The 13,735-nt window shown below is 43.1% G+C and overlaps 1 protein-coding gene across 3 annotated transcripts in view; it reads right to left on the bottom strand.

The window, feature by feature from the left end:
• LOC114042904 (NADPH--cytochrome P450 reductase) overlaps positions 1-13,735 on the bottom strand; it is an 80,863-nt gene that overhangs the window by 36,560 nt on the left and 30,568 nt on the right. For all 3 annotated transcript variants that reach the window (XM_027861682.1, XM_027861681.1, XM_027861683.1), the window contains exon 2: positions 5,065-5,251. In XM_027861682.1, coding sequence (XP_027717483.1) covers positions 5,065-5,237 — 173 coding nt within the window. In that variant the 5' untranslated portion in view covers positions 5,238-5,251. The remainder of the gene's footprint in view (positions 1-5,064; positions 5,252-13,735) is intronic.

Raw genomic sequence — 13,735 nt, forward strand, 5'->3', positions numbered from 1 at the left:
GAGTTCCAGGTATCTACCGAATAATCCATTACCCCTTCTCCCAGAGGTAATAAGACTTCAGACTGATTGTCACCAAAAGTCATAGACTTATTTCAGGATTGATAGCTCTAATCCTGAAAGCCCCAAGTGCTGGACTATTTTAAAGTCAATTAGAGAGCTCCAAATATTCCGATTTTGATTGTCAAGCTCCAAACAAGCACATCCCTTTCCAGCTGGGTGAAAGAGGCTGATCTTTGGTTGGGCCTTGATCCCAAGGTAGACCGAAATCATTGATTTCAAGAGAGGAGTTTTGGTTTTGTCATTGTTAACACATTCTTAACATCAAATTAAGAAACACAAAGAAAAGGTAGCTATAGATAAAATGTGGGAGACTGTCCACATTGGAACAAGAATTTTAACTTCTAATGACATCTTTGAGATAATACATTCAAATAATTTTTAGAAAGTGTTATAAACAAATCACAATGGGCTATCCATCAGCTCATTCCTTACCAGTATCTTCAATGCAATATATCAAGGGCAGTCCTTAAGTAGTGAGGAAGAGTTGGCCATGGCCTGGACACAAAGTTCTCATTACACAACACCCACAACAATAAATCTCAGGGCTAAATCTATGAAATATATGCCTTCTGATAACGCTTGGTCAGGGCTCAGTCCAGACCCGACTGCAAAAATAACATCAGTGAATTAAACAAGTAGTCCCTAAAGTACTTAGCTTCAAGGCTATTCTTGAAACAATCAGCTTTTAACAGCAGTAGACTGTAGACTGTCCTATAATTATTTGAGTAAGTAAGGCCAGGCAAGTTAAGTAAATTTGCCAAAGGTCAAACAAGTAGGAAATGGCAGAGCCTAGGCTTGAACTCAGATTTTCAGACTCCAATCCAGCACTCTTCAGATTTGTTATAACCTGAAAAATTATCTTAGAACTGGAAAAAAAACAGAAAAGTTTACCTTCCTTTTCCAAGCTAAAAAACAAGGGGATAACTAGCAATAATGAGATGGCAATTCCAATGGACATGACTGGGTGGAAAAAGGTTAGGTCCCAAACGAGAGGCCACAGTCACAGTTCCAGTGAATTGGACAGAGATCAGTATGGAACACCCCAAAGTGGCCTTTGGTAGAGGTGCACTCATCTCCATTTCCTAAAGTACATACTGACCACGCTCCTCCTGTCACTCTCCAATTGCTGTGGCTCTCCATTAGCGCTAGGACCAAGTATAAAGTCATCCTGATGGGCATTTAAAGCTAGCTTTCCGATCTTTCTACCCTCTTTCCCCTCCAAGGCCTCTTCAATCCAGCCACACTGGCTTATCTGCTGTTCCTCCTAGAGGACATTCCATCTCCCATCACCACGCCTTTGCACTGGACTCTTTCTGCCCCATGCTTAGGATGTTCTCCCTCCTGAACTCCAATTCCTAGAATCCCTGGCTGTCCTTAAGACTCGGCTCAAGCATTACTTCCTTCGGGAGGCCTTTCCTGATCTCCCCACCCAGGGCCATCCCCTTTAAGGAAACCTTCTATCTCCTCTGTATTTATCAGAATTTCTGATTTATGTTGTTTCCCTTATTAGAATATAAGCTCCTTGAAGGTAGGAACATTTTATTTTTTTACTTTTGTATCTCTAGTGCTTAGCACAGTGCCTGGAACTAAGCACTTCAGTAAGCACTTCACAGATACTTTTTGACTGATATTCAAAGGAATCCTTTAAGACAAAGATGAAGACTTAGCAAGAGCTATTAAAAATCTACTCATAATTTTTAAAACACCATACTTCATACCTATCTAGATGCATTAAAGACCTAAGAATTCCTTTGTAAAAAGAGCTCCCTAGACCCTCCTACCCTGTCTTGGATTCCATTTCTCTGAACGGTGCAATGGCAAGAATTGGCTTCAGAGCCTGCCTCTTGGCCGGCCACCTACTCCTTGTGTAACTCTGGCCACGTCACTTCCCTCTCTGGGTCTCAATTTCCTTATCTGTAAAACGAGGGGCTTGGACTCGATGATGTTTGAGGTACTTTCCAGCTCTAATACCCCCTTAATTACTAACTTCTGGTTATCTACAACCAACACTTCTCCTTCCTCACTCACCACTGTCTCCTCAACCCCTCCTAACATGGCTTCCATCTAACACACCCCCAACTCCCAAAAGGTCTGCCAATGGCCTTCGTTTCTCCCCTCTGTACACCTTCCTCCACTCCTCATTCACTACCACAGTGGAACCACCACCACCACTCCAGGCAGAGGACTTCCAAATCTATTGTCATCAGTTGTGTGACTTCTCTTCTGAGCTCCAGATCTACCTAGAAGACACCTCTACCTCCGTAATCCACGAGTTCCTCAAACCAGGCTTGTTATCTTTGCCTTTAAACCTGCTTCTCCCTCTGACTTGACTCTTACTGACTGTGGAACCACCATCATGTGGTCAGCCATATTTAAAACGTTGGGGCCACCTCTGGCTCTTCTTTCTCCCTTACTTTTCCTATCCAGTCCACTCCCAAGGGCAGTCAGCTCCATCCCTGCAACATCTCTTGCATCGTCTCCCCCTCCCTAGTTCCACAGCCACAATCCTCGTTACCAACCAACCACCAGGACTCTTTCAATAGGCTAACAGGTCTTCCTTCCCATTTTTCCCCTGCTCCAACCAGTCCTTTGACCCTGAGGCTGGAATAGCTCTTTTCATGCAAGGATCTGGCCATGCCACTCCTCTGTTTAACTATCCTCAGGGACTCATAACTGCTTACCAAAGACAATTCAAACTCGGCATTCAAGGCCTTCAGAAATCTGGCACCACCCTATCCCTCCAGCCTTATCTCATCATATGACCTTCTACAAACTCTATGCTCCACAGGCATTGAACAAACATTTCTCATCTCTGCCAAGCTCTCAGGCCTTTGTTCCACCATCATACTCTCCCCTATCTCGATGTGCTTGGTGAATTCCTACCCCTCCTTTTTCCTTAACGCCCAAATCCAATGCCATCTTCCCCGTGTATCTCCATTTGACCTGACATAGCACATTGTTTTGTTACTTTCTGAACACACTTAACCATAATACACTTATTGCATGAAATCCCAGTTTGTCTCATTCTCCCTGTAAACTCCAGAAAGGTGAAGAGCCTGTCTTATCTGAACTGTTTCTCTCTTTCAGTCACTGTTCAGGACAGTGCTCCTCAGGGAACAGGTGTTCAATCAACACTTTTGATCAATTTGTTGATGTTTATTTTGGTTTTTCTTTTTTTAAGTCTTTGCTACTCTTTTCACCTTTTTTTTGTTTTGTCTTTCTCTTGGTTTTTCCCTTTTGTTCTGACTCTTCTTTCACAACAGGACTTATGCGGAAATATGCTTAATATGACTGTACATGTATAACCTATATCAGATTGCTCGCCATCGTGGGGAGGTGAAGGAGGGAGAAGAAAGTTTGGAACTCAAAATCTTATAAAAGTAAATGTTGAAAACTTTCTCTACACATAATTGGAAAAAATTATTTTAAAAAAGACTTTATCATCTCTATGAATATACATTTGCTGAAGAATACAAATATACTATGATAATATAAGCTTACAGTTTTCATTAAATAAAACAATGTAACGGTGTGTTCTGAGTGACTGCCTAAGACAGGAGAAAAAACTGCCCCAGAGATTTGGTGCTAACTCATTGCAATAAAGATACTTTATCTCCTTCACCTCTGCCAGTATCTGCTTAAATTTACTTTGGTAAATAGATAACTCGGCACTCACAATTACAAAGTTAATTCATTCAATTTCCGATTATAAGAATAGTGTAGACAAGCATTTTCAAAGCCCTTGATTCAAGAGGGATCTGGCACCTGCTGCTCAGTTCCCCAGGCAACTCTCGGAGAGAAGGGGTGTGGATTCCTCGTGAGGGTTCCCTAGACTAATAAAATCATAGGTGCAGACCCAAAATCAAACAAAACACAAAATTAGTATGAGGTACACACTTCAGAATATTTCCTGGATCCTTTCTAGAAATGAAAGCTACTTCCACCTCTGGATTTATTCATTCCACAAATGCCCACCACATCCAGAGCCCAGAGCTAGGGGAGACCCAAATTTTAACTAAAGCACAGTTGCTACCCCCATGGAATTCACAGCCTGGTCAGGGAAAGGAAGGAGTAACCAAGAGCTTGGTATTCTGGTGGTTTGTGAATGCTACATCCCCAACAACAAGGCAGACTTGCTCTGAGACCCTTGACCACGGGTTTGTCCACCCACGGTGCTGGTGGCGGCTCGGCGTCCCAGAGAACACCCGCCCACAGGCTGTTAGAAAGCCTCATCCTCACCCATGGCCAGGCCATCTTTTTCCATAATACATTTCCCTGATGATATCTTTGATGCCGGATCTTCTTCAAAGTTTTCTATTCATGGTGACCCACGATGCAGGTTATATGAAAACCTGCAATTACAACATGCTGGGTAAAGTGCTGACAGAGGTCAGGAGGGGAGGGGAAGTGTAGCAGGATCTTTGTTAAGGTTTTGTCAAACAATCAGAATGCATTTTAAAGAAAGAAAGCTGTCATCTTCCAGTAGAAGACTTTTAAAACAACATGATTTTTTAAAAAAATAAAACCCACCTTACTCTGCCCATGTACTCGAGCTTTGCACTTTCCCTAATGAGAGGCTACAGGCTCCCCACCCCTGCTCTGTTCAGTCCACACTGATTTGCTGTCTTAGGCTGAAGTTCTTCAGGCAGAGGGAGCCTGTGACTGGGAACTCAGGCCTCTCTGCTCAGCCTCCTTCACAAAGGCCTCTGGGTTTGAACAATGAAAGTGGGGGTAAATGCACACGTCAAGAAAGGATTCTGGTTGAAAAATATGCTGTGACTTCAAGAGAAATGGTCATGCATGTGTGGCTTACAGAGACCTATCTTGTCTCTTCATAGGATGGCCTTCTTAGCCAAGTGGCAAGAGTGAACCAAGACTCCGCCTGGAATAGAACCAGAAAGCTGGATCCCCAACCGAGGCCGGTGCAGTACTAGGCAAATGGGGCCAGGGCAGAGGGTGTGGGGGATGGGCAGGAAAGGGAAGGGGAAAACTGTAATCACTTACGGTGGCTGAATTTTGGTGAACTCAGGGATCTCTTCCTTTTTCTTTCTGAAGAAGAACCAATACGTCAGGAGCCCCATGACAAGTGAAAAGAGAAACATATCTGTCATGCTGAAAAGGGAAACATCCTCAGCTCCAGCCTCAGATGCACTGGCACTGGTGTCCACGTCTGCCATGTTGATCTGTTTTACTGAGGAGAAAAACGAGACCTAAAGTTACAAAGAAGCAAAGATCCAGGGCCTCGGCCCAAAGTCAGCTACAAGACTATGCCAATGAGGCCTAACCCTCGACCATAAATGGCTCCCATGGGTTCCAGGACCCTCCTGTCTCCCCCAAGCAGGGTACAGGCCAGGATGATACCACAATGCTGTAAACTGAGCTACCGGTTAGCGTTTGCTTTCTGCAGCACTCCACTGCGTCCAGCTCCGTGACGACAGCACCAGGGGTGGTTATGTACCTCAAATGAAGGACCCTTGCAAAAAAGAGCAAGGGTACCTACCTCCCATCCCATCGCATACCAAAACTGGCTCTTCTGCCTTCTCAAACCTGGCAGGCAGGTGAGCCTGACATGAATTAGCAAAGCAAGAAAAGCAATGTATGAAACCTCTGAGACCCCATTTATCTGGCTTGTTAACAATGTACCCCTACCTACTGAGACCAAAGTTGGTGTCACTTTACACTTTCCCTGAGTGACCGATACCAATCTTTATAACGAAATAGAGAAGGAAATTCCTTGTGCCAGGGGAAGTTCCTTATACAAATGAGTGTGTATTACACAGACTCACAGGAACTTGGAATCCTAAACTGGGACACCAAAGGGACATGACAGGTCATCGAATTCAACCTCCTTATTTTACAGATGAGGAAACTGAAGGTCACAGAGTTGAAGTGACTTGTGGCACAGCCAGAATTTGAACCTGGGGCCTCTGACTGTATCACATTGCATTTCTGGTAGAGTAGCCAATAAGACAGTCTCCCTAGGGGAACCAGCCCCAAAGCCTTTGGGTCTAACTTCTTAGCACTCTGACATCACTAGTATATCACAATCAATGAGCTCCACCTATGGGCCCCAGCTCTCCTAAGTCCTCTTGCCTAGAGTTCAAAGTGGGCAAAGTCTATCAGACCTTGAACTTCCAACTCAGAGTTTTTTTAAGAAATAATTTTTCAAGCCTGCAGCATTTTTCTTGTCTTTAGATCACAAGAGTCTGATTCTTTTCTTTTTCAATAATTAATATTAAAAGTGTTTCTAAGTACATTTTTGGAGTTGATTTACACTACTCTACTAGAAAAAGGGAGGTAAGTGACAACTCCTAAGATCTAAAAGAAAGGTACAGAAAGGATCTTCTCAAGAGCAGTAGGGGGGAGGACTGGGAACCTTCAATCAGTTTCTCCTTCCACCAAATGATGTTTATTTGGACTGTTTATGGTAAAATCCACTTATCAGTCACCCAGTGACATCACTGTTGACATCAATCTGCATCAGTGACATCAGATATCATATAAGGTTATCTTACATGGCAACCCACAGATGGCTAATTAATAAATGTTTTTGACAAAGTGAGGGATTAAGGAACTACCTGTCTCAAAGAAACTCAAGTTCTTCAGAGAGATAACTCACTCATTCATATTACACACAAAAGAAGAAAAAAAGGAATTTTCCTCATTTTTCAAGTAAAGAAATTTAAGCAATGAATATCTCAAGGCAACAGGTCTGTTATACCCCAACACAACCTTGAGGTTTGTGCAGCATCAGCTTTTTCTTCTACAAAGTTAAAATAAAAATTCAGAAGGGATGGATCCACAGGTACAAAAATATTCGTAGCCATACTTTTTGTTGTAGCAAAGAATTGGAAACAATGTAGACGCCCAGCAATCAGAGAATGACTGAACAAGTTGTGAAACTCAACTGTAACAGAACATTGTTGCACCATTAGAAAGTCAACAAGCATTTAGTACGCATTTTATCTGTGCCAGGCGCTGTGCTAGGTGCTGGGAATACAAAGAAAGAACACAAAAACCTCAACATCTTGACCTCAAGAGTTCACAGGTCAATGGTAGAGACAAAACAGAAATCACTTAGTACAAACAATATAGAGACAGGAGGAATCAACTGTTGAGCTAATCAACAGAAGGAAGGCACTAAGGGTAAGAAAGACTAGGAAAGGCTTCTTGGAGGGAGCAGAAAATCAGACTCTTGGGATCTAAACCACAAGTAAAGTACTTCGGGCTTAGAAAACCATTTCTAAAAAAACTTCCAATTTGCAAGCTCTGACAGATTTTCATACACTTCTAGAAAGGGGGACTTGAGCTAGAACTTGAAGACAGTCGGAAGCTACGAGCACTATCACAGAAGCCTAGAGAAGACAGTAACAATAGCTGGGAGGGAGAGAATAACTGGCACGGGGAACAGAAGAGTGAATATGTATGGAGCTGGGAGATAGAGTGTTTCCTCTGAGGACCAACAAAGAGGCTGATGTCACTAGATCAGAAGTCAAGAGGCCGACCAGAAAGGGAGGATGAAGGAGGGGGTCCAGAGTATCTTATTTTTGAGTCTGGAGGGGATAGGGGTTCATTAGCGTTTATCGAATATGGGAGTGATACACTCAGACTCACACTTTAAGACAATCTCTTTAGTGTCTGAATGGAAGATGGACTGGAGTGGGGGGAGACCTGAGGCAGGCTGGCCCACCAGCAGCTATTACAATAGTCCAGGCATGAGGAGATGGGGGTCTGCCCTAAAGTGGTGGCAGTGAGAAGCATTCAAGAAGCTGTTACAAAGGAGAAATTAACAGGCCTTGGCAACAGATTGGACAGGAGGGGTGAGATAGTGAGGAGATGAGGACGACTCCTAAGTGGTAAGCTTGGGGACTGGGAGGATGGGGTTGTCCTCTATTGTAAGAGGAAGGTAGGAGCACGGGAGAGTTTTGGGGGAAAGAAAATGAGTTTAGTTTTGGACATGATGAGTTTAAGATATCTTTGGGACATCTGGTTAAAGCAGCTGAAGATGTGAGACTGGAGGGTCAGGAGAGACGATAGGGATGGAGAAGCAGATTTTGAGAATCATCAGCAAAGGGATGAATCCATGGGAGCCAACATCACCGAAAGAAATTATCTAAAGAGAGAAGAGAAGAAGGCCCAGGAGAGTCCTGTGGGCCACCCAAGGTTAGAGGTTGTGACCTGGAAGAAGATCCAGCGAAGAAGACTGAGGAGGAGTGGTCAGATGGGTAGAAGGAGTCCCAAGAGACGTACAGGCCTACCCACATAGAGGCACACAGGCTCATACAGACTCACACACAGACACACAAACACACACACACACAGAGATGCACACAGGCTTGCACATACACACACAGGCCTACACACATAGAGGCACACAGGCTCATACAGGCCCACACACAGACACACAAACACACACACACACACAGAGATGCACACAGGCTTGCACATACACACACAGGGGCACACACATAGAGGCACACAGGCTCATACAGGCCCACACACAGATACACACAGGCTTGCACATACACACATGGGTGTGCACACACAGATGTACATAGGCCCTCTCTCACACACATACACATGCACATACTGGTGCACAAGCTGGCACACAGGCACTAGAAACAACCAAGAGGCCAAAGAAAAGGATTCTGCTTTAGGGTAAACACTCCAATACAAGCAGGAATGAAGTCAACAGTACCAAATAGGACATTTTAGGTTCTTTTCAAGTCACTTTTATATTAATGCTGCTTCTATTAAGTCAATAAGAGAAAGAAAAGCCTCTCGGGCTCCTCTTAAACACCCCTGTATGCAAAGGACCCGAGAACACACAGCTCGGCAGAATGAATCCACTTATCCCAAACTTGGCCTAGCTGAGGCAGCTCTCACAAGCTGCTTCCTAAAGAGCACATCTGAAAGAAGGAGGTGGCTGCTCTGTTTTGCAAACAATTTGCTCTAATCTTGCTTGGGGGGAAACCCACAGAAAGTTCCAGGTGGTAACTGCCAGATTTTCCCCCTGCCCCCCAAGAGTCTGGTCCTGTCCCCCGATCAGCCTGACTTCTCAATGCCCCCAGCTACATCCTGTTAGTTCCCTTCCCCCAACACGGCTCTACCACTCTTATACTCCCCATAAGCAAGGCAACTAGGCATCAGAATAAGACACAAAGATGAAAAACCTGTTTTTTAAAAACGCAGTGTTTCCCTATAAATGAGAGTAAATTGAGTGTAGGGTATATGAACAGGTAGAAAGACCTTTCGCTCTACAGTGATCTGAATCTTCACTGGAGCCAACAGCATCATTGGCTTCTTGGGAAAGCCCTCCCTCTCTTGCTAATAAACATCAGACCTCTTCATAAGACCAGGGTTTAACCCTAGATGACTTAAATCAATCAGTAACAGGTTCAGAGCTTTACACAGAGAAGAATACACAATGACTATGCAGGACTGATTTCTGCCCTGAGGGTGAATCTTGAAGCTCTATCCTGGCCAAGCTCTGCTGCCACCCCACCAAGGCTCAAGGGATCTTCCACAAAGGTCAACTCCACCTTCTTTCATCTAATCCAAACAAAAGGCCTGCCACCGTGCTCGGTGCAACAAGGGCTGCCACATTCACTAGGACTGTCTTTGGCCCTGCCCTGTTCCACGTCTAGGACTCACGAAGGCAGGATGGATAGGTAGCATGCGTATCACATCTATGGATAATCCAAAGTTAAGAATGGCCACAGCTAGGAGTTTGGAGGACAGATGGCCAAAGAGAACAACAGGCTGAAGCAGAGGAGCAGGGCCAACAAGAGAATGCCAGTGTCTGAATTTGGATCACAAGACACACACACACACACACACACACACACACACACACACACACACACACGGCTAAGATGTTAACAGCTTACTTAAAAGTCAGTGGCCAAAACAAAGGGAAGAGTCAAGCAGTCATTGTGGAATGGAAAGCAAGAAAGTGGCGAAAGCCCTGATTTCACAGAATACTTTTTCGTCAGCATTTGAACATTATCTGGAGCTTGCACATTGCTGACTCATGTCAATAAAACATGTGTTAAGCATCTAGACAAAACTAAAAACAGAATAATTTAGTGTTTTAAAATTTGCCAAGTATATTATCGCATTTAATCCTCACAACAACTCTATGAAATAGTTTGTGATTACAACCATGAGGAAACTAGGGTCCAGAAAGGTTAATGATTTGTCTGTGGTCACAGAGCAAGTAAGAGTCCGAGGCAGGACTCAAATTTAATTCTTCCTGACTCCAATGCTCAGTCCACCATGCTGAGACCAAACCAGTCTGTGCCCAAGGAATTCAGTCTAGTAGGGGGATTAGAAATGGGGCACAAATAGCTAGATTGTAAGTTTATAAACGATTAAATACAGAGTACTTTTAGGTCCCAGGAGACTAAGAGATTTTAAAAAAGAACGGAATCGGAGCAGGCTTAATGAAAGAAGTGACCTGAGCTGGGCCCTGAAGGGGGAGGAAAAGATGTCAACAGGTAAATCCTGAAAGGGAGGAAGGGGAGGAAGGAATGTTAAGGAGTAAACTTTCAGAATGGATGGAATGGGGAAAGAGTCCAGTGTGGCTGGGACATAAGCTCTGTAAAGAAGATAAACATCAACTATGGCTGGAATGATAAACTGGAGCAAACTGTTCAAAGCTTTCAGTGCCATGCTCCAGAGCTTATATTCTATCCTATATGTAACACAGACCCATCAATGGTTTTTTCGATAGGTGTATGCCAATCAGAGCTGTGCATCAGAAGGTTACTTTGGCAATGGAATGAACAATGAAATGGAGAAGGGAAAGGCCAGACTATTCCAGTTGTTCAAATGAGGGCCCAGACTCTGGGAATGGGAGGTGGGGTTGGATATGAAAGGTACTGTGAGTGTGAGATTGAGACGACTTGGCAAATGACCAGATTTGGGAGGAAAAGAATCAAGAGTGCCTCAGAGAATCCACCAAACACTCTTGAGAGAAATTAAGAAGACTAATAATTGGAGAATAATATAACAATAATACTCCCTAAACTAATTTACAGATCCAGTACTATAACAAACTGCCAAAGGTTTACTTTATAAAATCAGGTAAAATTATAACAAAATTAACATGGAGGAAGAAAAGGTCAAAAATCTCAAGGGAAATTAAAAAAAAAAAGTAAAGAAAGAAAGGACCTAGCACTAGAAAACCTAAAACTATACTAGAGAACAGAAATCATCACAACTATTGAGTTTTCATTAAAAAACAGAAAAGCTAATCAACAGAACAGATAAGCTAATACAAGACGCAGAAGCAACTGACCCCAGAAGAATAGTACTCAATTAATCCTAAGACATAAGCTATAGGAGTAAAAACAAACAAAAACAAACAAAAAAAATACTAAGAAAAATGGAAAGCGGTCTGGGAGAAATCAGCAATGAGAGCTCCATATCTCACACCAAATAAGCCCTATATGGATGTAGCTCCAAGATATAAAAGGTCAAGTCATAAGCAAATTAGAGAAGAAAGGAAGGAGACACATTTTGCAACTATGGATAAGAGGAAGCATTCTTGACCAAACAAGGGATCAAAAGCAGGGTCACAGGACAGAAAATGGACACTTGGAATTGCATAAAATTGAAAAGTTTTTGTGCTCCCCTCACCCCCAGAGCAAAAGAAAAAAAAAGCAATGCAGTTAGGAATGGAAGAGAAATAGTTAACTGGGAGTAAAATCTCTGCTGTATATTTCTCTGATAAAGACCTTATATTCCAAGATATAACGGCAATTGATACAGATTCAAGAACAAGCACCACTCCAATAGATAAATGGCCAAAGGATATGAAGACACAATAAAAAAAAAAATGCAATCTGTTACTTCCCAGTAACAGATTGTTACTGGCGATCTGTTACTTCCCAGTAACAGATTGTTACTGGCGATCTGTTACTTCCCAGTAACAGATTGTTACTGGCGATCTGTTACTTCCCAGTAACAGATTGTTACTGGCGATCTGTTACTAGATTGTTACTAGCAATCTGTAACATTTCTCTTCCTAGTCCTTTACTATTGGGCTCCCAACCTCATCATTCCACCAAGACTCCTGACAATCTCTTCACTGCCAAAGCCAATGGCCTTTTCTCAAGCCTCATCCACTTTGACCTCTCTTCAGCCTTCGACACTGTGGATCACCTTCTAACCCTAATTCCATCGCTTTTCTCTGTGCTTCCTCTGGGTTCTCCTCCCACCTATCTGACCAGTCCTCTCCATCAAGGTCCTGCCTACTGACATGGTGTGTCCCCCAAGGCTCTGGGCCCTCTTTTCTTCTCCCTCTCTACTATTTCTCTTGGGAGTTCTCCTCAGCTCCTAGAATTGGATTCTCATGTCTATGCTGATGATTCTCAGATCTAGTCCAAGCCCTAAGATCCAGAAATCACCCTGATGGTAAGTAGCAGAGCCAAAGTTCAAACACCAGCCCTTCCTCAGATAGAGATTTGGTAGCCATTCCCCAGGGGAGATGAACGAATCACTCTGAAAGAAAATGAGATTGCTAAGGAAGACAATATAAAAGAGGAGGAAAGAAAGGGCTGAGGTAGCGTTGGTAGATGCCTACATGAAGTTTGAGGAAGAATCAGAAGAGGCTTCCTCTTCCCTGAGTGACTTTTTATCACACTCCCTATCACATGGAAGGCTATTATCATAGTCTTGAATTAGGTGACAGGTCCTGAAGGAGGGTGGCAGCTGTGATTGGAGAAAGATGGCAGAAAGAGAATTGATGGAACTTGGCCAACGACTGAATATGGAGGCAGAAGGCTATCAAGGGTCAAGGAGGATTCCAAATTTATGAACCTTGGTGATAACCATCTATTTAACTACTTTGTGTTCATGAAAATTTATTCTCTTTATATCTAAGGTAGAGATTTGCTGCCTCTTCCCTATTAGAATGTAAGCTTTTTGTGAGTATGAACTGCTGCTGCATTCTTTGTTTTTGTATCTCCAGTGCCTAGCACACCACCCGGCACACCTGTTAATTAACAAATGCTTAGTGGTTGATTATTGATTGGGAAGACAGTAGTGCCCTGGACCACTGGAGCTTGGAGAAAGGGGAGGTAGGTTTAAAGAGAAATATTATCAGTTACATTTTGGACATGTTGAATGTGACACACCGAAGGATTATTATCCATGTAGAGATGGCTAGAAGGCAACTGGTAATGAGGCACTGGATTTCAGATGAGAGAATAAAGGATGTATAAATTTGGGAGTAATCTGCAGACAGGTAATAGTTAAATCTATGGGAGTTGATTGGATCAACAAAGGAAAGAGGGTAGAAAGGGGAAGACCTAGGACAAAGCCTGGTGGACATTCAAGCTGAGAAGGCAGAAGATGACCAAATCAGCAAAGATTACTGAAAAGGTCATAGAGGTATGAGGAGAACCAGGAAAGATTATTGTCACAGAAACCTAGGGAAGCAAATGTGTCTGGGGAGAGGGTTAAAATTCTTGAAGATAATAACCACACACATTACTAAGGAGATGAACAGATTTACAGTAGTCTTTCTTTTTTAGAAGTAGATTTTTATCAGTATATTTTGTTTGCACCTCACCTATATTCCCCTTATATTATTCCTTTTCCCTTTACCTCCCCCCCCCCCCCCCCCCAGAGATCCATCCCTTATAACTAAGAGGAAAAAAGAGGAATA

This window comes from Vombatus ursinus, unplaced genomic scaffold, assembly GCF_900497805.2.
Source record: "Vombatus ursinus unplaced genomic scaffold, bare-nosed wombat genome assembly UNPS02014768.1, whole genome shotgun sequence".
Lineage (NCBI taxonomy): Eukaryota > Metazoa > Chordata > Mammalia > Diprotodontia > Vombatidae > Vombatus > Vombatus ursinus.